This window comes from Salvelinus alpinus, chromosome 2 (genome assembly GCF_045679555.1).
Source record: "Salvelinus alpinus chromosome 2, SLU_Salpinus.1, whole genome shotgun sequence".
Lineage (NCBI taxonomy): Eukaryota > Metazoa > Chordata > Actinopteri > Salmoniformes > Salmonidae > Salvelinus > Salvelinus alpinus.
This window is the reverse complement of record NC_092087.1, coordinates 89,010,696-89,035,443: the sequence shown is the minus strand read 5'-3', so window position 1 is coordinate 89,035,443 and position 24,748 is coordinate 89,010,696. Positions and strand designations below refer to the sequence as shown.

Sequence of the window (24,748 nt, the reverse complement as noted above, 5' to 3'; positions counted from 1 at the left end):
AGAAATATTTAACTTTCACACATTAACAAGTCCAATACAGCATTTGAAAGATAAACATCTTGTGAATCCAGCCAACATGTCCGATTTTTTAAATGTTTTACAGCGAAAACACCTGTCAGGGTTGTGTGCGGCGAAGTAGCAGAGTCAAATGCAGGACACAGGTGTTGAGCGAAACACAAAACGTTTACTCAAAAATCACAGCAAAATTCCACAAAGGGAATAATTACAAAACATATAAGAAATAACAACAACCACTAACGTAACAAACAATCACGGACAAAACAGAAATGAAAGCCAGAGGGTTAAATAGGGAACATAATAGGGGAATTGAAACCAGGTGTGTATAATACAGACAAAACAAAACGAAACAGAAAAATGGATCGGTGGTGACTAGAAAGCCGGTGACGTCGACCGCCGAACACCACCCGAACAAGGAGAAGGGCCGACTTCGGCGGAAGTCGTGACAGTACCCCCCCCTTGACGCGCGGCTCCAGCAGCGCGACGACACCGGCCTCGAGGACGACCCGGAGGGCGAGGTGCAGGGCGATCTGGGTGGAGACGGTGAAACTCTTGTAACATAGACGGATCTAGAATGTCCTCCACCGGTACCCAGCATCTCTCCTCCGGACCGTACCCCTCCCACTCCACGAGGTACTGAAGGCCCCTCGCCCGACGCCTAGAATCCATGATGGCTCTTACGCTATACGCCGGGACCCCCTCGATGTCAAGAGGGGGCGGAGGAACCTCCCGCACCTCAGACTGCTGGAGCGGACCAGCCACCACCGGCCTGAGGAGAGACACATGGAACGAGGGGTTAATACGGTAATCAGGGGGGAGTTGTAACCTATAACAAACCTCGTTCAATCTCCTCAGGACTTTAAATGGCCCCACAAACCGCGGACCCAGTTTCCGGCAGTGCAGGTGAAGGGGTAGGTTTCGGGTCGAGAGCCAGACCCGATCCCCCGGTGCATACACCGAGGCCTCACTGCGGTGGCGGTCGGCACTCGCCTTTTGTCTCCTGATGGCACGTTGTAGCCGTACGTGGGCAGCGTTCCAAGTCTCCTCTGAGTGCCGAAACCATTCATCCACCGCAGGAGCCTCAATCTGGCTCTGATGCCATGGTGCCAGGACCGGCTGGTAACCTAGCACACACTGAAAAGGTGATAGGTTGGTAGAGGAGTGGCGGAGGGTGTTTTGGGCCATCTCGGCCCAGGGGATGTAAGCTGCCCACTCCCCCGGCCGGTCCTGGCAATAGGACCTCAGAAACCTACCCACATCCTGGTTTACTCTTTCCACCTGCCCGTTGCTCTCGGGGTGGAAACCTGAGGTAAGGCTGACCGAGATCCCCAGGCGTTCCATAAATGCCCTCCAGACTCTAGACGTAAATTGGGGACCCCGATCAGAAACTATATCCTCAGGCACCCCGTAGTGCCGGAATACATGGGTGAACAGAGCCTCCGCAGTTTGTAGAGCCGTAGGGAGACCGGGCAAAGGAAGGAGACGGCAGGACTTAGAAAACCGATCCACAACGACCAGGATCGTGGTGTTACCCCGCGACGGGGGAAGATCCGTCACGAAATCCACCGATAGGTGTGACCATGGTCGCTGTGGAACGGGAAGGGGTTGTAATTTCCCTCTGGGCAGATGTCTAGGTGCCTTGCACTGTGCACATACCGAACAGGAGGAAACATAAACCCGCACGTCCTTAGCTAAAGTGGGCCACCAGTACTTCCCAGAAAGGCAGCGCACCGTCCGACCGATACCAGGATGACCAGAGGAGGGTGACGTATGAGCCCAACAGATCAAACGATCGCGGACATCAAACGGAACGTACAGACGCCCAGCTGGACAGTCATGTGGAATGGACTCTGTACGTGACGCCCGTTCGATGTCCGCGTCCACCTCCCACACCACCGGTGCCACCAGGCGAGAGGCTGTAATTATGGGAGTGGGATCTGTGGACCTCTCCTCTGTATCATACAGCCGGGACAGTGCATCTGCCTTAACGTTCTGGGAACCTGGTTTGTAGGTAAGGGTGAAATCAAAACGGGTGAAAAACATGGCCCACCTTGCCTGGCGAGGGTTCATTCTCCTCGCTGCCCGGATGTACTCCAGATTGCGGTGGTCAGTCCAAATGAGAAAAGGGTGTCTAGCCCCCTCAAGCCAGTGTCTCCACGCTTTCAGAGCCATGACAACAGCCAGCAACTCCCGGTCCCCCACATCATAGTTTCGCTCCGCCGGGCTGAGCTTCTTCGAAAAGAATGCACAGGGGCGGAGCTTTGGTGGCGTACCCGAACGCTGAGACAGCACAGCCCCTATCCCCGCCTCGGACGCGTCCACCTCAACTATGAATGCTAAGGAAGGATCAGGATGAGCCAGAACTGGAGCCGAGGTAAACAGAGCCTTCAGGTGACCAAAAGCCCTGTCCGCCCCAGCTGTCCACTGCAGCCGCACCGGTCCTCCCTTCAGCAGTGAGGTAATGGGAGCCGCTACCTGACCAAAACCCCGGATAAATCTCCGGTAGTAGTTGGCAAACCCTAAAAACCGCTGCACCTCCTTTACCGTGGTTGGAGTCGGCCAATTACACACGGCTGAAATGCGGTCATTCTCCATCTCTACCCCTGACGCTGAAAAGCGGTACCCTAGGAAGGAGATGGATCGTTGGAAGAACAGACATTTCTCAGCCTTGACGTACAGGTCATGTTCCAACAGTCGACCAAGCACCCTACGCACCAGGCACACATGCTCGGCGCGTGTAGCGGAGTATATTAGAATGTCATCTATATACACCACTACACCCTGCCCGTGCAGGTCCCTGAAGATCTCATCCACAAATGATTGGAAGACTGATGGAGCATTCATTAACCCGTACGGCATGACGAGGTACTCATAATGCCCAGAAGTGGTGCTAAATGCTGTCTTCCACTCATCTCCCCCCTTAATACGCACCAGGTTGTAACCGCTCATGAGGTCCAATTTTGTGAAGAAGCGCGCCCCGTGTAATGACTCGGTCATACTGGCTATGAGTGGTAGCGGGTAACTGTATTTTACCGTGATCTTATTTAATCCTCGATAATCAATACACGGGCGCAAACCTCCATCCTTCTTCTTCACAAAAAAGAAACTCGAGGAGACAGGTGAGATGGAAGGCCGAATGTATCCCTGTCCCAGAGATTCGGTGACATATGTCTCCATAGCCACCGTCTCCTCCTGTGACAGAGGATACACGTGACTCCTGGGAAGTGTAGCGTCTACCAAGAGATCTATCGCACAATCCCCCGGTCGATGGGGTGGTAATTGAGTCGCCTTCTTCTTACAGAAGGCGAGTGCCAAATCGGCATATTCGGGAGGAATGTGCATGTTGGAAACCTGGTTTGGACTTTCCACCGTAGTGGCACCTAAGGAAACACCTACACATCTACCTGAACACTGACAGGACCATCCCTTGAGAGTCCTCTGTTGCCACGAAATAATCGGATCATGAGAGGCCAACCAGGGAAGACCCAACACAACAGGAAACGCAGGAGAGTCGATCAAAAAGAGACTAATTCTCTCCTCGTGATCCCCCTGCGTTCTCATAGCGATGGGCGCTGTGACCTCCCCAATCAGCCCCGACCCCAAAGGACGACTATCTAAGGCATGTACAGGGAAGGGAACATCAACAGGAATAATAGGGATCCCTAATCTATGTGCTAAAGAGCGATCAATAAAGTTCCCAGCTGCGCCTGAATCTACTAGCGCCTTATGCTGGGGATGCGAGGAAAACTCAGGAAATTCTATATGTAACCACATGTGCGCAACAGAAGACTCTGGGTGAGTTATGTGCCTACTCATCGGAGATGACCCATCAGTGCTCCGCCTGCTACCTCGACTTCCAGGAGAAACACCCCAGCACCGGACACAGTTGGTGCATGGAGTGGTCCTCCCTCCGGTCTCCCTTCTAGCAGCCCCTCCTAACTCCATCGGTGTAGGATCCAAGGGGCTGGGTAATGGAACGGGCGGACCCCGATCTAGACGTCCGCGGGAGGCCAACATGTTATCCAGCCAGATAGATAAATCCACCAGCTGGTCCAGGTTAAGAGTGGTGTCCCTGCAGGCTAACTCCCTACGAACGTCCTCTCGTAGACTACACCTGTAGTGATCGATCAGGGCCCGCTCATTCCATCCCGCACCAGCGGCCAGAGTACGGAAGTCCAGGGCGAAATCTTGAGCGCTCCTCATCCCCTGTCTGAGATGGACAAACGCTCTCCCGCCGCTCTCCCTTCAGGTGGATGATCAAAGACCGCCCGGAAGCGGCGAGAGAAGTCATCATAGTCATCCAGGGTTTGGCCCTCTCTTCCCCAGATGGCGTTGGCCCACTCCAGGGCCTTACCAGTCAGACAGGAGATGAGGGCGCCCACTCTCTCTCGTCCTGAAGGGGTCGGATGAACAGTTGCCAGGTATAACTCCAACTGTAGGAGGAACCCCTGACACCCGGCGGCTGTACCGTCATACGCTCCTGGGAGCGAGAGCCGAATCCCACTGGGTCCTGACGATGGAGGGATGACCGGTGGAGTAGGGAGAGGCGCGGGTGGGGTTGATGGGGTATGATTTACCGGGAGACCTCCTCTCTCCCATCGGTCCATTGTCTGCAGCACGCGATCCATGGCGGTCCCTAAACTGTGTAACATGGTCGCGTGCTGTTGAACTTGCTCCTCGACTGAGAGAGAGGGGCTGGCTGCGCCTGCTGACTCCATTTGAAGTTTGGTCCGTGATTCTGTCAGGGTTGTGTGCGGCGAAGTAGCAGAGTCAAATGCAGGACACAGGTGTTGAGCGAAACACAAAACGTTTACTCAAAAATCACAGCAAAATTCCACAAAGGGAATAATTACAAAACATATAAGAAATAACAACAACCACTAACGTAACAAACAATCACGGACAAAACAGAAATGAAAGCCAGAGGGTTAAATAGGGAACATAATAGGGGAATTGAAACCAGGTGTGTATAATACAGACAAAACAAAACGAAACATAAAAATGGATCGGTGGTGACTAGAAAGCCGGTGACGTCGACCGCCGAACACCACCCGAACAAGGAGAAGGGCCGACTTCGGCGGAAGTCGTGACAGTACCCCCCCCTTGACGCGCGGCTCCAGCAACGCGACGACACCGGCCTCGAGGACGACCCGGAGGGCGAGGTGCAGGGCGATCTGGGTGGAGACGGTGAAACTCTTGTAACATAGACGGATCTAGAATGTCCTCCACCGGTACCCAGCATCTCTCCTCCGGACCGTACCCCTCCCACTCCACGAGGTAATACAGACAAAACAAAACGAAACAGAAAAATGGATCGGTGGTGACTAGAAAGCCGGTGACGTCGACCGCCGAACACCACCCGAACAAGGAGAAGGGCCGACTTCGGCGGAAGTCGTGACAACACCACGTATATTTATGTTAGCTCACCACCAAATACAAAAAAGGACAGACATTTTTCACAGCACAGGTAGCATGCACAAAGCCAACCTAACTAACCAAGATCCAACCAAACTAACCAAGAAACAACTTCATCAGATGACAGTCCTATAACATGTTACACAATAAATCTATGTTTTGTTCGAAAAATGTGCATATTTGAGGTATAAATCAGTTTTACATTGCTGCTACCATCACAGCTACAATCAGAAATAGCACCGAAGCAGCCAGAGTAATTACAGACACCAACGTCAAATACCTAAATACTCATCATAAAACATTTTTGAAAAATATATGGTGTATAGCAAATGAAAGACAAAGATCTTGTGAATACAGCCAATATTTCCGATTTTTTAAGTGTTTTACAGCGAAAACACAATATAGCGTTATATTAGCTTACTACAATAGCTAACACACAACAGCATTGATTCAAGGCAAACGGTAGCGATAGCACAGTTCGACAGATATATGAAATAGCATCCCAAAATGGGTCCTACTTTTGGTGATCTTCCATCAGAATGTTGTACAAGGGGTCCTTTGTCCAGAACCGTCTTTGTTTGGATATAGAACGACCTCTTTCCCTCTTGAATTAGCAAGCACACTGGCCAAGTGGCGCGAAGCTCTCCTTCGTGAACAAAGTCAAACAACGCAACACGCCTAACGTCCCGAATAAATTTCAATAATCTAATAAAACTATATTGAAAAAACATACTTTACGATGATATTGTAACATGTATCAAATAAAATCAAAGCCGGAGATAGTATTCACCTATAACGACAGCTTTCCAGAAGACGATTCCAGGTTCATCTTCGCGCTTTCGAAAAAACAGGAAATGGCGGACACGTCATTCCAAGAGGATTTATTCCACCTCAGACCAAGATAATCACTTCATTTCTTCTCTCACTTCCTCTTGACATCTAGGGGAAGGTGTATGACGTGCATGTATACCAATACGTATCATGCCCATTTATAGGCAAGCCCTAGAACAGAGACCTCGAGTTCAGAAATCTCACTTCCTGATAGGAAGTGGGCTGCAGAATGAGTTCTGTTTCACTCAGAGAAATAATTCAAACGGTTTTAGAAACTAGAGAGTGTTTTCTATCCAATAGTAATAATAATATGCATATTGTACGAGCAAGAATTGAGTACGAGGCCGTTTGAAATGGGCACCTTTTTCCAAGTTACTCAAAACTGCCCCTGCAGCCATAAGAAGTTAATTAAGACACAATTTTTCCTCAATGTCCAGGAAAGAGTTCTGCTTGATGCAACGTTTCTTATCACTTAATAAATCTTCTTTGGGCTGAGATCCCGCTAACGGGATCGATATGACAACAGCCAGTGAAAGTGCAGGGCGCCAAATTCAAAACAACAGAAATCCCATAATTAAAATTTCTCAAACATACAAGTATTTCACACCATTTTAAAGATACACTTCTTGTTAATCCCACCACAGTGTCCGATTTCAAATAGGCTTTACGGCGAAAGCACCACAAACGATTATGTTAGGTCAGAGCCAAGTCACAGAAAAACACAGCCATTTTTCCAGCCAAAGAGAGGAGTCACAAAAATTAGAAATAGAGATAGAATTAATCACTAACCTTTGATGATCTTTATCAGATGACACTCATAGGACTTCATGTTACACAATACATGTATGTTTTGTTTCGATAATGTTCATATTTATATTAAAAAATCTCAGTATACAGTGGCGCGTTATGTTCAGTAGTTCCAAAAACATCTGGGGATTTTGCAGAGAGCCACATCAATTTACAGAAATACTCATTAGAAATGTTGATGAAAATACAAGTGTTATACATGGAACTTTAGATACACTTCTCCTTAAAACTTCTCAAGACTAGGGGGCGACATTTTTGTTTTTGGCTAAAAAACGTACCCATTTGAAACTGCCTATTTCTCAGCCCCTGAAACTAGAATATGCATATAAGTGTCAGATTAGGATAGAAAACACTCTGAAGTTTCCAAAACTGTAACAATGTTGTCTGTGAGTTAAAACCTGTTAAGGCTGCAAGCCCGACGCCGGTACACCTATGACAACATCCAGCTCAAGTGCAGGGTGCGAAATTCAAAATCTATTTTTTAAAAATATTTAACTTTCACACATTAACAAGTCCAATACAGCATTTGAAAGATAAACATCTTGTGAATCCAGCCAACATGTCCGATCTTTAAAATGTTTTACAGAGAAAACACCACATATATTTATGTTAGCTCACCACCAAATACAAAAGACAGACAGACATTTTTCACAGCAACGGTAGCATGCAGGTAGCATGCACAAGCCAACCTAACTAACCTAGAACCAACCTAAATAACCTAGAAAAAACTCCCTCAGATGACAGTCCTATAACATGTTACACAATAAATTTATGTTTTGTTAAAAAAATGTGCATATTTTAGCTATAAATCAGTTTTACATTACTGCTACCATCATAGCTACAGTCAGAAATCGCACTGGAGTAGCCAGAGTAAATACAGACACCAACGTCAACTACCTAATTACACATCATAAAACATTTCAGAAAAGTATATGGTGGATAGCAAATGAAAGACAAAGATCTTGTGAATACAGCCAATATTTCCGATTTTTAAAATGTTTTACAGCGAAAACACCACATATATTTATGTTAGCTCACCACCAAATACAAAAGACAGACAGACATTTTTCACAGCAACGGTAGCATGCAGGTAGCATGCACAAGCCAACCTAACTAACCTAGAACCAACCTAAATAACCTAGAAAAAACTCCCTCAGATGACAGTCCTATAACATGTTACACAATAAATCTATGTTTTGTTCGAAAAATGTGCATATTTTAGCTATAAATCAGTTTTACATTACTGCTACCATCATAGCTACCATCATAGCTACAGTCAGAAATCGCACGGGAGTAGCCAGAGTAAATACAGACACCAACGTCAACTACCTAATTACTCATCATAAAACATTTCAGAAAAATATATGGTGGATAGCTAATGAAAGACAAAGATCTTGTGAATACAGCCAATATTTCCGATTTTTGAAGTGTTTTACAGCGAAAACACAATATATCGTTATATTAGCTTACTACAATAGCTAACACACAGCAGCATTGATTCTAGTCAAACGGTAGCGATAGCACAGTTCGACAGATATATGAAATAGCATTCCAAATTGGGTCCTTATCTTTGTTGATCTTCCATCAGAATGTTCTCCAAGGGGTCCTTTGTTCAGAACCGTCTTTGTTTGGATCCAGAATGAACGATTTCCCTCTTGAATTAGCAAGCACACTGGCCGTGCGGCGCTAACCTCTCCTTCTTGAAAAAATACTTGCGACGCATCACGTCTAAAGTCCAGAATAAATTTCAATAATATAATTAAACTATATTGAAAAAACATACTTTAGGATGATATTGTGACATGTATCAAATAAAATCGAAGCCGGAGATCATATTCACCTATAACGACGGTTTTCCAGGAGGCGATACCAGGTCCAACTTCGCGCCCTCGAAAATAAATAAATGGCGGACCTCTCACTCCAAGAGGTTGTATTCAATCCCAGGACGAGATAATCAAGTGATTTCTGCTCTCACTTCCGCATGACACCCAGGGGAAGGTGTATGACGTGTTTCTACAGTCCTAAGTGACATGCCCTTTTATAGACAAGCTCTTGAAGAGAGACCTCGCTTTTGGAAATCTCACTTCCGGATAGGAAATGGGCTGTAAAAAGAGTTCTGTTCCACTTAGAGAAATAATTCAAACGGTTTTAGAAACTAGAGAGTGTTTTCTATCCAATAGTAATAATAATATGCATATTGTACGAGCAAGAATTGAGTACGAGGCCGTTTGAAATGGGCACCTTTTTCCAGTTACTCAATACGCCCCCTGCAGCCATAACAGGTTAAACAGAACTGATATTGCAGGCTAAAACCTGGGGAAAATCCAATCAGGAAGTGACCCTGTTTTTGAAACCTCTCTGTTCCTCTGCATCCCTATTGCCCATTGAAAGGGATATCAATCAGACTTCTTTTTCTATGGCTTCCCTAAGGTGTCAACAGCCTTTAGACATAGTTTCAGGCTTTTATTTTGAAGAATGAGCGTGAAAGGGCACATTGCATAAGTGGATAGGTGGGGGCTCTCAGAGTGAGTTCTACGTAACAGAGAAAGGCGGCCATTGTTCCTCCCTGTCCTAGTGAAAAGCCAACTGTCCCGGTTGATATATTATCGAATAGATATTTGATAAACACCCTGAAGATGGAATATAAAAAACGTTTGACATGTTTCTGTGGACATTATGGATATAATTTGGGATTTTTGTCGGCGTTGTCGCGAGCGCTCTCTCCGGTGGATTTCTGGGCATAACGCATCAAACTAACGGAGGTATTTGGATATAAAAATATCTTTATGGAACAAATGGAACATTTGTTGTCTAACTGGGAGTCTCGTGAGTGAAAACATCCGAAGATCATCAAAGGTAAACAATTCATTTGATTGCTTTTCTGATTTTCGTGACCAAGTTACCTGATGCTAGGTGTACTTATTGTTTTGTCGAGCGATCGATAAACTTACACAAACGCTTGTATTGCTTTCGCTGTAAAGCATAATTTCAAAATCTGAGACGACAGATGGATTAACAAAAGGCTAAGCTGTGTTTTGCAATATTGCACTTGTGATTTTATGAAATTATATTATATTATATACCTGTGGCGCTAGGCTAGGCTAGGCTATGCTAGTCAGCGTTTCTGATGACAATTATCCCGGATCCGGGATGGGTGGTTCAGAAAGGTTAATGCAACCGCTGTGTCAGATTTCAAAAAAGCTTTACGGAAAAAGCAAACCATGCAATAATCTGAGTACGGTGCTCAGAGCACAAACAAGCCAAAAAGATATCCGCCATTGTCACACCCTGACCATAGTTTGTTTTGTATGTTTCTATGTTTTGTTTGGTCAGGGTGTGATATGAGTGGGCATTCTATGTTGTTTGTCTAGTTTGTCTATTTCTATGTGTTTGGCCTGATATGGTTCTCAATTAGAGGCAGGTGTTAGTCGTTGTCTCTGATTGGGAACCATATTTAAGTAGCCTGTTTTGTCATTGTGGGTTGTGGGTGATTGTCTAAATGTAGTGTTTTTGTGTCAGCACTATTATTCATTAGCTTCACATTCGTCGTTTATTGTTTTGTATAGTTTTGTTAAGTGTTCTCTGTGTTTATTAAATTCAAGATGAACACTTACCACGCTGCATATTGGTCCTCCGATCCTTCAAACTTCTCCTCCTCAGATGAGGAGGACGACGAGTGTGACAGCCATATTTTGCAGTCAACAGAAGTCAGAAATAACATTATAAATATTCACTTACCTTTGATGATCTTCATCAGAATGCACTCCCAGGAATCCCAGTTCCACAATAAATGTTTGTTTTGTTCGATAATGTCCATCATTTATGTCCAAATAGCTCCTTTTGTTAGCGCGTTTGGTAAACAAATCCAAACTCACGAAGCGCATTCACTAGGAGAAGACGAAAAGTCAAAAAGTTCCGTTACAGTCCGTAGAAACATGTCAAAACGAAGTATAGAATCAATCTTTAGGATGTTTTTAACATAAATCTTCAATAATGTTCCAACCGTAGAATTCCTTTGTCTGTAGAATTGCAATGGAACAGAGCTCGCTCACACGTGAACGAGTGTGGCCAGCTCGTGGCTCTCTGCCAGACCTCTGACTCATTCCCCTCTCATTCCCCCCTCCTTCATAGTAGAAGCATCAAAAAAGGTTCTAAAGACTGTTGACATCTAGTGGAAGCCTTAGGAAGTGCAAGATGACCAATATCCCACTATATCTTCAATAGGGAATGAGTTGAAAAACGACCAACCTCAAATTTTCCACTTCCTGGTTGGATTTTTTCTCCGGTTTTTGCCTGCCATATGAGTTCTGTTATAGTCACAGGCATCATTCAAACAGTTTTAGAAACGTCAGAGTGTTTTCTATCCAACTATCCAGATTATTTATTGATTTAAAGCCTTTGTCCTTAGATGAATATCCACCATTTTGTCCAACTAGTAGTTAGAGAATAGAATACATCATTGTTTAGTGAGAATGTGATGTCAAACTATTCTTGACCCCCTAACTAGTGTCAAACTTTCCCAGGTAGGAAGAGAGGGGTTGGGGGTGGATGGGATAGTGGATATCCAATGACGAGGTATCGTTTACCCCCCTGACAGCCCCATTGTGTCTGATTATGGGATAGAACATGGGGCGGGGGCAGTGGGGTAAATATGGGCGTCCCTTCTGATAGGCCACACCCACAGGAAGTGTCACTAAATGACGTTGTTGAACAGATGCATGGACTGCATGATGTTCTCATCCTGGACAGGAGGCAGGAAGGGACAAAAAGCAAAACGGTAAGAAGCAGCTGGAGAGGTTTCATTCTATTTCCATGTATCTCTTTCCTCCTAGAAACCCTGTTGTATAAGAACCCAAAGTGAACCGGAGGGCCTTGTTGTGATCACAATAACAACCCTTTGTCAGACATCCCTGTGGTCCTTCACACATTCCTGAGTCAGTACCTAGGGGTTAGTAGAGGTCATCCAGACGGTTTTTACATGTGTAAACAGCCTGATCTCGTCTGAGCAGTTAGCTGGATCTGCCGAGACCCGCTACGTACTTAATGCTGATTGGTTTAGGTTCTGCCCACTATAGTGCTGTCTGGTCAGAACATGGTGTTGAGGCTCGTCACTCTACTCTTGATGGTCACCACCACATACATGCAGACACAGCTGTTTCCATTTGAAGATGTTTTATATTATTGTGTGGTTATATTCGCTGGTCTCACACTTCAGTAAGGAACTGCATGTCAAAAGTCTGTCAGCAACACTTCTTCTCAAGACTGACGATGCCATGCACTAACTAAAGGTGCGGGGAGGCGGTGTCCTGCAGCGCATCCAAGCACCCTGATTGGTTGGATGACCAGCGGAGCAAACGGTGATTGATAGGGCTGCAGGCCAGTCAAGTTGAGAGGGCATGCAAACACACACAGTCATACCACGCCCATAGGGCTCTGGTCAAAGGTAGTGCACTATATAGGGATTATGGTGTCATTTGGGAAGCATTGAGTGTAACAGAATGACAGTGGCATGTTGTACTACTACAAACGTGTGTTTGTGTTTGTGTGATTAAATGTGACTTTGTCGAGTAGCCAGTGATGTGTTTCACCATTCTATCTGATGTATTGTCAGTTTGTTGTGTTTAATTAGTCCACCATTATTGATGACATTATTATTAGGATGGTGCAGTAATGTTGAGATGCCAGTAGGTGGAGCTCTAGTCTAGAACACTGGAACCTTCAGTACCACTTTGATGCAGCTGATGAGGAGTGTAAATTGAATTTGTTTGTAGAATAGAAGGAAAATCTAATGGAAGGCGTAGACCTTACCATGAAATGCTTACTTACAAGTCCATGGAACCGGCCAACTATTAGCAGCATACCACCCTGCATCACACTGCTAGCTTGCTTCTGAAGCTAAGCAGTGTTCACCCTGGTCAGTCCCTGGATGGGAGACCAGAAGCTGCTGGAAGTGGTGTTGGAGAGCCAGAAGGAGGCACTCTTTCCTCTGGTTTAAAAATATATACATCCCAATACCCCATGGTAGTGATTGGGGACATTGTCCCGTGTAGGGTGTTGTCTTTTGGATGGGATGTTAAACGGGTGTCCTGTGGTCACTAAAAATCCCATGGCACTTATTGTAAGAGTAGGGGTGTTATTAACCCTGGTGTCCACTGCTAAAATTCACAATCTGGCCCTCATGCCACCTAATCATCCCCAGATTTGAATTGGCTCATTCATCCCCCTTTTAAATATTCCCCAGGTTGTTGCTGTAAATGAGAATGTGTTCTCAGTCAACTTACCTGGTAAAACAAGGCTTAGATAAATAATAATAAATATATATATAGAACTTTGACCTGTTCCATTTAGAACTCAGAGGGGCAAGGCAAATGTGTTGCCTTGCCCCTCTGAGTTCTAAATGGAACAGGTCAAAGTTCTATATATATATTTATTGAGTGTGCATCTTAGAATGTCTAAGATATTATAAACATTCCATATAGAATAGTCAACATATTGTTAACATGGTGCTGTATTTAAATAAAAGTGGAAATGGGTGACATTGTGTCCATTATAGAAATGTAGGGCCCATTTTAATACAGTAACCTCCCTTTCTGACATGCTGTTCTGGTCCTCATGCATGTTAATGTTTTAAAGAGGAAGGAAAGGACAGTTCTGCATCAGCTACTTGTATTCTGACTACTTTAAATATGTATCAACCACAGAACTGACACTTACTAGCAGTTCCCACTCACTACCAGTAAGTTGACTCACTGTGCAAGACCTCTCCCCTTCAGTCTGTAAGTACTCTTGATATCTTGAAATATAGTTTTTTGTTTCTAGCCACAAGTGTCACGTCCTGACCATAGTTCTTATGTGTGTTGCTTGTTTTAGAGTTGGTCAGGACGTGAGCTGGGTGGGCATTCTATGTTGTGTGTCTAGTTTGTCTGTTTCTGTGTTCAGCCTGATATGGTTCTCAATCAGAGGCAGCTGTCAATCGTTGTCCCTGATTGAGAATCATATATAGGTGGCTTGTTTTGTGTTGGGGATTGTGGGTGGTTGTCTTCTGTCTTTGTGTTCTGCACCAGATAGGACTGTTTTCGGTTTTCACATTTATTGTTTTGTTGTTTGTAGTGTTCACATTTTCTTTATTAAATTATGTTGAACACTAGCTGCGCTGCGTTTTGGTCCTCTCCTTCATCTCAGGAAGAAAACCATTACACAAGGCATGTACTCAAGGGTCTCAGACTTGGAGTGCTGATCTAGGATCAGGTCCTCCTGGTCCATATAATGATGATCTAAATGGGAAAACTAATCCTAGATCCCACTCTGAGATACTTGGTGAATACAGACACTATCATATAATGATGATATAAAAGGTATGTGTGACTTGTTGTTTATCCTCACAGCTTGGGGATAGGAGTTATCATTCAAGCTGGTGGTAACTGCCTTGCTCAAAATGGCAGATTTTTCCACCTTGTCAGCTCTGGGATTTGAACCAGTAATGTTTCAGTTACTGGCCCAACGTTCTTAACCACTAGGCTACCTGCCGATACCGCTGACACACGCCATATTACCAAACTATTATGATGTTATTTACACACCATCCACTCAAGGCTGTGATGATGATGTGTTGTTATAATTGCATCCCAAATGACACCATATTCCCTACAGAGGGCACTACTTTGACGAGAGCCCTACCTGCTGCCCCTGATGGTATGTATGTAGTTATTCACCAGCTATAGAGTGCACTACTTTGACTAGAGTCCTACCTGCTGCCCCTGATGTTATGTATGTAGTTATTCACCAGCTATAGAGTACACTACTTTGACTAGAGCCCTACCTGCTGCCCCTGATGGTTTGTATGTAGTTATTCACCAGCTATAGAGTGCACTACTTTGACTAGAGCCCTACCTGCTGCCCCTGATGGTTTGTATGTAGTTATTCACCAGCTATAGAGTGCACTACTTTGACTAGAGCCCTACCTGCTGCCCCTGATGGTATGTATGTAGTTATTCACCAGCTAGAGTGCACTACTTTGACTAGTGCTCTACCTGCTGCCCCTGATGGTTTGTATGTAGTTATTCACCAGCTATAGAGTGCACTACTTTGACTAGAGCCCTACCTGCTGCCCCTGATGGTTTGTATGTAGTTATTCACCAGCTACAGAGTGCACTACTTTGACTAGAGCTCTACCTGCTGCCCCTGATGGTTTGTATGTAGTTATTCACCAGCTATAGAGTGCACTACTTTGACTAGAGCCCTACCTGCTGCCCCTGATGGTTTGTATGTAGTTATTCACCAGCTATAGAGTGCACTACTTTGACTAGAGCCCTACCTGCTGCCCCTGATGGTTTGTATGTAATTAATCACCAGCTATAGAGTGCACTACTTTGACTAGAGCCATACCTGCTGCCCCTGATGGTATGTATGTAGTTATTCACCAGCTATAGAGTGCACTACTTTGACTAGAGCCCTACCTGCTGCCCCTGATGGTTTGTATGTAGTTAATCACCAGGTATAGAGTGAGTTGTTGTTTATGTTTCTAACACTGCAGGGTGGGAGATGCAACAATGACCTTGAGAACAGCAGGAAGTGTGTTGGTGGTCTTTCTCTGGTCTGTAGCAGGTATGGTCTCATTCTTATCTTTTATCAATCTACAGACATGTCTAAAAGGATAAGATTCATAATGTTTTCTGGTGTGTTCTGTTAGGAGTCTCCACTTCACTTGAAATAGTCATATTTCACACCTCACTGAGTGATGCTTATCTGTGGTTTTCATTCACACTCAAATCAGGAACTATGGCAACAAAGTGTGTACAAACCCTACCTTCAGTGTGAGCCAATATACCTTGTCTTCATTCTGATACCGTTGTGTGACTGTGTTTCAGTGGTACTGGGTCAGGATGGCTGGAGTGTGTTTTACACCACTCAGAGTATCTGTGCCTTGAAGGGGTCAACAGTGGAGCTGTCCTGCTCTTTCAGCTATCCCAGAGGTCATAAAGTCACATCAACCTTCTGGTTCACTAAAATGGAGACTGGTGTAGAACCTAAAGATATAGGTCAGAACCCAGAGTATACAGGTCGTCTGGAGTATCATGGGGATAAGGAGAAAGACTGTACCCTGAGAATCACAGACCTGAGAGAGAGTGACTCAGCTACGTACAAGTTTAGATTTACAACTGATCAGACCAGAGGGAGATATTATGGAGATCCTGGAGTCACTCTGTCTGTAACAGGTACAGTTACATGCTTTATACTGCTAGTCTGTTCAATTAATATCTACTGTCCATTTAGGTCTAGAAATTGGATTTGTATATATGAAATAGATTTAAGAATTAAATGTGTGTGAGAATGTCTTGCATCATGTGATTGAACTAGAGAACAGGTGATTCAGGGTTTTAATGTTTTTATCTACTACAGCTCTGCAGGTGGTGACTCCTTCACATTGGTCAAAGAGGAAGACACTGACCTGTAGAACCACCAGCTGTCCTCTGACTGGTAACCCCACCTACACCTGGTACAAGAACGGACAGATAGTAACTGTGAAGACTTCCACCTATTCAGTCCTCCCTAATGATAAGGACAGCTACTCTTGTGCTGTAAAAGGCCATGAGGATCTCCACTCTCCTGCAGTGTGTGAGTATGAATTCAACTCAGTATTCTAGTATAACTTTTCAGATATAATTATTCTGTCTGCTAAACAGCTTCAGAGTTGTCTAACAAAACTGTATCACACGATTACTGAAGCTCAATATTCTACTGTGTAAATAATGCCCTCTTTATGTTTCAGGTGTTCAGGATCAGCGCTGCAGCAGAGTGACTTACACCAAGAGGAGAATGTGTGTCATAAAGGGGTCAACAGTGGACATATCCTGTACTTATGTTAGCTATTATTACACCACATCATCATTCTGGTTTAGAAGTGATAAGTCGACCCCTGAAGACCTAACCACAGACCCAGGGTATACAGGTCGTGTGGAGTATGCTGGAGAGATGGAGAGAGGTCGCTCCACCCTGAGAATCACAAATCTGAGAGAAAAGGACTCAGCTGAGTACAAGTTCATATTTAACACACAGACCTCAAGATGGGGATACAGCTTCCCTGGAACAACTCTGACTGTCACAGGTTACACTGAACAAATGATCATGTTTATACATATATTTCTATTTGATGTTTAATTCTACATTTTTTAAATCCACAATACACTATTGGTTTTATTATGTTATTGTCATTTACTCTGTATTCAGACCTGCAGGTGAAGGTGACTCCTGCCACAGAGGCAGGGAAGAGGACACTGACCTGTAGCACCACCTGTACTCTGACTGACAACCCCACCTACATCTGGTACAAGAACGGTCACAAAGTAAAGGAGGACACTTCCAGCCTGTACTCAGACTCCTTTAGTGATGCAGACAGTTACTCCTGTGCTGTAAAAGGCCATGAGGATCTCCACTCTCCTGCAGTGTGTAAGTGTGGACTTTTACATACAACATTTGTTTCAGGTTGTCAGACAATCATTATTTAATTTGCTGTGAATGTGACATCCACTTCTGCTTTAGGTCCGTCTGCTTTGCCACGCAGTGTTGAACGAGCTTCAAGATATATAATCAAATTCATGAAAATGCAGTCAATGGATGAATTTACTTCTACCAGATACCTTTCATTACGTTTTTGCACTTGTACACCTTTGCACTACTTTTTTGAGCAATGAAGACCCATGAAAAAATAACTACCAAAGTTTAAAAACTACAAAGCTGAGGGGATAGTCACAACCTGGTTACTTTCACAGCATATGATTTTAACATTGTTGATTTTTTGTCCCATTTATATTTGGAGGTGGGTAGCCCCGATTGGCGTCACTCGTTAGTCAGTATGTGTTACAACTGTGCTGGCATGTGGGGTTTTATTTTGTTTGCCTCTTCTTGGGCAAATCTTGTGGGCGCTCATGTCTTTTTGGTTCCAGTTGTTGTTGATAGTCAATTTTCAATGGACACCCCCATGAGTGTCTTTCAGAACCCACTGGTCTCATTTTTGTCTTTGTCAGTGACTCTTTTAATAAATTCCACTTTTGTTTTGGTTACATTTTAGGTTTTCTTGCTGAGGAACGTAACAGCATAAGTGTATACAGTAGATATTGTAATTAAGAATTTTATAAAGGTGTTATATTGTCTTGTATTTCAGGTAAGAAGTGTTGGAGTGTGACTTACACCCATCCGAAGATCTGTGCTTTAAAGGGGTCAACAGTGGACATATCCTGCTCTTACACATATCCCAGTAATCATGAGATCAAAACAGCTTTCTGGTTTACTAAATTGTCTGGTATGGAGGCTGAAGATCTGAGCTCAATGCCAGGGTGTGAGGGTCATATAGAGTACCTTGGGGATAAGAAGAGTAACTGTACCCTGAGAATCACAGACCTGAGATTGAGTGACTCTGCTGGGTACAGGTTCAGATTCATAACATCTGGAGAAAAGTTTACTGGCTCACGTGTCTCCCTGACTGTCACAGGTAATCTGTCACTCATCTCACATCTATGACACATATCTAGATAGCTGTAATGTGAGTGTTGATTTGTATGTATGCTAATGAGTATGTTGTGTTTTAATCTGTTTAATTTATTCTATGGAACCCAGGACTTCCTGGAAAACAGTGGAAATTATTACAGAGTTTACTGTCCTGGCTAACTATATCAAATGAATGACCGTAATACCTTATTAAAAATGCAGTCATACAGACACTGCAGTGTTATGTAACAGGGGAAAAAAACGAATATAATATTTCACATAAGAGGACATATATAGGAGGAGAATAATGATTTGTTTCATTTTATTCTAGATGTTGTGTTGGAGATGGATCCTACATCTGTGTCAGAGAGGGAGAATGTCACACTGACATGTAGAACCAACTGTAGACTGGACCCCATCACAGCCTTCAGGTGGTATAAGAATGGACAGCCTATACCAAACAGCAACACCTACTCTCCTGTCTATAGCCTATTCTCAGTCAGCAGTGAGGATACAGGCAGATACTCCTGTGCTGTAGAAGGCCATGAGGATCTCCCCTCTGCTGAAGAGACTCTCACTGTCACATGTAAGTACATTGGAGGTTTAGATGTCCAGTTTGATATACTGATCATGCTGATACTTGAATTGAAAATAGATTGTTTCCACATAAATATATCTATCAATCAATATTTTAGTGTGTAACATCCTGTCACTCCCTGACCATAGAGAGCCCTCGGTTCTCTATGGTGTTTAGGTCAGAGCGTGACTAGGGGGGTGTTCTAGTCATTTATTTTCTATGTGGCTGGTTTGTATGGTTCCCAATTAGAGGCAGCTGGTAATCGTTGCCTCTAATTGGGGATCATATTTAGGAGGCCCTTTCTCCCACCTGCTTTGTGGGGTATTGTTTTTGAGTGAGTGCATGTTGCACCTCAGTACTGCACGGTCGTTGTTTGTTTCTTGGTTTATTTTAAGTTTCACTAAAAATAAAGATGTGGAACTCCAATCACGCTGCGTCTTGGTCCGTCTCTCCACACGATCGTGACTCATCCATTTCCCTGAATGTGCTTTACCACAATGTCATCATTATTTTTAGTGATTCTGTTTCAGAATTTATTTTGCTCTGAATTAATCATTTATTATAATTTATAAATTATTTCAAACTCACCCGTAAAATGTAAACACAAGTGTTGCTATAAATAAATACAATGTATTTTACACCAGATGGTCCAAGGAACACCTCAGTGTCAGTCAGTCCCTCTGGTGAAATAGTGGAGGACAGTTCAGTGACTCTGACCTGCAGCAGTGATGCCAACCCACCTGTGGACAAATACACCTGGTACAAGAAGAATGGAGCTTCACTGACAGGATCTGAAAACACCTTCCTCATCACCAACATTAACTCTGAGGACAGTGGAGAATACTACTGTGAGGCTGAGAGTATATATGGGAGTCTCAACTCTTCTTCTGTGTCTGTGGACGTTCAGTGTTAGTACACCTAACCTCATCTTTTGATCAGAGGATCACATTTAAATGCATATTTCAATAACAAGTAAAACACTATTTAAAACACTATTGTCACATATTGTCCACCAGATGGCCCAAAGAACACCTCAGTGTCAGTCAGTCCCTCTGGTGAAATAGTGGAGGACAGTTCAGTGACTCTGACCTGCAGCAGTGATGCCAACCCACCTGTGGACAAATACACCTGGTACTTTCAAAATGAGACTTTTCTAAATGGATTTGAACAGATCTACAACATAAGTAAGTTCAAGTCTAAGGACAATGGACATTACCACTGTGAGGCCTGGAATGGAAGAGGATCTAGGAACTCTACAGCTCTGATGATCATTTTACCAGGTGAAGATTCATCTTCAATATTTCAACACAAAATTATGTTACAAACTAATATTAATAATTACACTTTGGCTTATACTGTTTTTTAATTATATATACGTTGAGATGAGATCCCTTAACAAACATTGTATTATTGTCCTGTACTACGTTTATTTTCAGTTTATAACATGCCAGCACTCGTATCATCTACATTATCTTTTAGAGAAACAGTCCTCAGTTCTGACTGCAGCTGTAGGAATCATAGTGGTTGTTCTGGTTCTCATCCTCTGTCTCTCTGGACTCATGTGGTTCAGGTGAGTGATCTTTTAACGATTATTTCACTCTAACACTTTTTATTAACTTAATTTAATCATTGATTGTTTCATTCATTCTTTCAAGAATAAATTCATTAATTAATTTAAAAACAGAAAGAAGGCCTCCAAATCCATCTCTGACACAAGAGACAGAGCAGAGAATGTACAGGTGAGTCTGTTACTATCAGATTATTTGTATTGCTTTGTGGGACATTTCTACTCATTATGTTGTCTGTCCTCTCTCTCCATCAGGGAGACTCTAGTCCAGTGTATGACAACATCTCAGGCATGACCATGACCTCTACTGCAGCACAGACAGCAGCCACCGTCGACCAGGATGACGTTCACTATGCCAGCGTCCACTTCTCTCGCTTCAAAAACCAGGAAGTGCCTCTGTACTCCACCGTCCAAGTGCCTCAGCCCCAGAAAGAGGATGAGGATGTCCAGTACGATGCTGTGAAATTCAACCTCCCAGTGCTGCCAACCGGTGAGCATATTCTGCCAATACAACAACAGTGCCATTTCTAGAGCATTGTGAAAACACCACATTAAAATAACAGTGCCATTTCTAGAGCATTGTGATACACCACATTAAAATAACAGAGCCATTTCTAGAGCATTGTGGATACACCACAATAAAATAACAGTGCCATTTCTAGAGCATTGTGATACACCACATTAAAATAACAGAGTCATTTCTAGAGCATTGTGATTCACCACATTAAAATAACAGAGCCATTTCTAGAGCATTGTGATTCACCACATTAAAATAACAGTGCCATTTCTAGAGCATTGTGATTCACCACATTAAAATAACAGAGTCATTTCTAGAGCATTGTGATACACCACATTAAAATAACAGAGCCATTTCTAGAGCATTGTGATACACCACAATAAAGCAGAAGTTGGCTTTTTTACAACCAAATTTCTATTTTATGTAAATACCATGTTATAGAAAGGTCCAGACACCTTTTTTTATGATTTCACTTGTTTTAAAGAAACTTACCCCAAACAGCAATTCACTTCCTCATCCTCGTTGTGCAGTAGAGGCTCTGAAAAACATGAACAAATGCTCCAAAAACACCCAAATACGTATTTTAGAAACAGAAAGCTCTCAGTATAGTGATGCAGGACTTTAGATGGAACAGTTGTACACATTAAATTGTGTCATTCCAAACTTTATCCACAACGTTATATTCCATTGTGTGACTCGTGCTGTTTCCCCGTCCAACTGTTCCATTCTCAGTGTATCATGCTGCTAGAACGGACGAGAAGCATCGTTCAAGTCTCAACAACATGGAACATAACGTTGTGGATTAAGTTCTGAATGACACAACTTCATGTGTACTACATGTAAAGACCTGCATCACTGTAGACTACTTAGAGCTTTTTAGTTTCTAAAAGGTTGTTTGGGGGTGTTTTTGGAGCCACTTACTGAACAACGAGGATGAGGAAGTGAATAGATGCTTGGGGATAGTTTCTCAAAAACAAGTGAATTCACAAAGAAAATCGGACCCTCCTATAACATCCCAGTTACATATGTGTTTAGATTTGGTTGTAAACAAGCTTTATTCTTGATGACAGCTCATTCATATGCTGCTGCTTATTGGACGAGAAGACCATGACATCATTAATAAGCGAAAGAGTTGACCACTAGTGGCCACTAGTGATGTCATTTCCTTACAAACCCAACAATATAATGAGAGAGAGGTGGTTTTGAGGAACTGTTCTGTGTTCCAAATGGAACCCTATTCCCTATTTTGTGCACTCCTTTTCACCAGAGCCATATAGGCCTTGGTCAAAGTAATGCACTATAAAGAGTATATGAAGGTTTTTTGAGGGGACGCAGATTCTGTTTAATTTCTGTTTCTCTCTCTTCAGACCCACGGCAGCACAAGCAGCTGAGGACTCCTCTGCGATCTATAGTAGAGTCAACAAACCCAGAAGACCTGAACACAACAAACCCAGAACCAAGAGGACCTGAACACAACAAACCCAGAAGACCTGAACACAACAAACCCAGAAGACCTGAACACAACAAGTTTGACAGAACCCCTGCATATCTGGACCTGTATAGTCATACTAAGTGTTATAATATTATATCATAATATGCCCTTTAGAAACACTTTGTGTATCCATCTTTCATGCCGGTGGCCCCATTGGGAATTGAACCCACACACCAGGCTCTACCAACACACAGGACTACTGTATTCACACTTAGTTGGAGAGCTGATCTAGGGTCAGCACCATGCTCTACCAACACACAGGACTACTGTATTCACACTTAGTGGGAGTGCTGATCTAGGGTCAGCACCATGCTCTACCAACACACAGGACTACTGTATTCACACTTAGTGGGAGTGCTGATCTAGGGTCAGCACCATGCTCTACCAACACACAGGACTACTGTATTCACACTTAGTTGGAGAGCTGATCTAGGGTCAGCACCAGGCTCTACCAACACACAGGACTACTGTATTCACACTTAGTTGGAGTGCTGATCTAGGGTCAGCACCATGCTCTACCAACTGAGACACAGGACTACTGTATTCACACTTAGTTGGAGAGCTGATCTAGGGTCAGCACCATGCTCTACCAACTGAGACACAGTACTACTGTATTCACACTTAGTTGGAGAGCTGATCTAGGGTCAGTTTTGCCTTTTAAACTATGATGAATAAGAGGGGGAACCTTGTAAATAATTATGTTAAACATTTTTCCATTCATTTTTTAAGTAACATGGAACAGAATCTGAACACAATAACTTTGCTTTGTATTTCTGAAATAGCCTCGATGTCCAGTTATATTTTATATGAAGGCTGAGAACATTATAAATATATGTTTTAATTTCTTCTTGATGTTCGTTCACAGGAACAATATGTCTATTCTACAGTCCTGTACTATTCTATTACAGTATACAGTCCTGTACTATTCTATTACATTATACAGTCCTGCACTATTCTATTACATTCTACAGTACTGTTCTATTACATTCTACAGTCCTGCACTATTCTATTACATTCTACAGTAATATTCTGATACATTCTACAGTACTGTACTATTCTATTACATTCTACAGTACTGTACTATTCTATTACATTATACAGTAGTGTACTATTCTATTACATTATACAGTACTGTACTATTATGTTACATTCTACATTACTGTACTATTCTATTACGGTACATTCTACAGTACTATTCTATTGCAGTATACTGTACTATTCTATTACGTTATACAGTCATTCTATTACAGTACTATACTATTACAGTATACAGTACTATTCTATTACAGTACTGTACTATTCTATTACATTATACAGTACTGTATTATTATATTACAGTACTGTAAGATGATACACATAATATATGTTTATTTGATATTTTCATATACATTTATTATTGGTTTTATGACAAAGTGATGGTAATATTTTGCCTCAATGTTCTGATGCAACGTTTATCACTTTGTAGTGTCATTGACTGTCTGTGATGACATGCTATTTTATTAAATCGATTACCTAACGTTTAATTGATTACGTGATTTAATTAAATCATGCAACAATTAACTCACTAATAACCTGGGGCACCACGGAAAATTTTATTTGAAGGAGTTCTGTCTTCCGAATTAACTCTTACAGGTCTAAAAATCTCTTACATTTCAGTCATCAATTATTCTTTACCTCATTCAGTCTCACCTGAACGTCTTAAAATTATTGGTTATCCGCACGAACTCTGGTTTCCATAATGAATCAGAAATATACAAATTGGCTTATTTTTTTATTTATTTAGTAAATAAATAATCACACAGAATTACATAAACAGTAGATATTGGTTACTAACAATGATAGAAAAGTCCCTAGTGGACTAAGCCGATATGACGGCTTGGTAGTCAAAGGAAAGGGGCAGGAAAGACTAAATGGATTCACTACACACAGTCTATAATTATATTAATTGAAATGCTAATCCTTTGCACATGACCGGCCGCTCATTCAAGAATAATTGCAATGTTTATATATATATATATATATATATATATATATATATAC

General features: G+C 42.8%; 3 protein-coding genes across 3 annotated transcripts in view; all 3 read left to right on the top strand.

The window, feature by feature from the left end:
- LOC139568082 (B-cell receptor CD22-like) overlaps positions 1-20,407 on the top strand; it is a 71,062-nt gene extending 50,655 nt beyond the window's left edge. Inside the window, exon 6 of the mRNA XM_071389780.1 lies at positions 19,777-20,407. Within this exon, the coding sequence (XP_071245881.1) occupies positions 19,777-20,045 (269 nt within the window). The 3' untranslated portion in view covers positions 20,046-20,407. The remainder of the gene's footprint in view (positions 1-19,776) is intronic.
- The window catches only part of LOC139541547 (B-cell receptor CD22-like), a 101,444-nt gene that overhangs the window by 60,676 nt on the left and 16,020 nt on the right, over positions 1-24,748 (top strand). The window lies entirely within an intron of this gene.
- LOC139568087 (uncharacterized) lies at positions 15,937-17,758 on the top strand. The gene is made up of 4 exons (XM_071389787.1): positions 15,937-16,286; positions 16,471-16,686; positions 16,841-17,176; positions 17,299-17,758. Exons 1-4 carry the CDS (start codon positions 16,079-16,081, stop codon positions 17,574-17,576), a joined length of 1,038 nt encoding a protein of 345 aa, XP_071245888.1. The 5' UTR covers positions 15,937-16,078; the 3' UTR covers positions 17,577-17,758.

Bases quoted from the DNA above. Each gene is read 5' to 3' on its own strand.
- LOC139568087 (XM_071389787.1), top strand. From the start codon at position 16,079: ATGGAGACTGGTGTAGAACCTAAAGATATAGGTCAGAACCCAGAGTAT. The intron at 16,687-16,840 runs GTGAGTATGAAT...TTTATGTTTCAG, and splicing joins TCTCCACTCTCCTGCAGTGT to GTGTTCAGGATCAGCGCTGC. The intron at 17,177-17,298 runs GTTACACTGAAC...CTCTGTATTCAG, and splicing joins AACAACTCTGACTGTCACAG to ACCTGCAGGTGAAGGTGACT.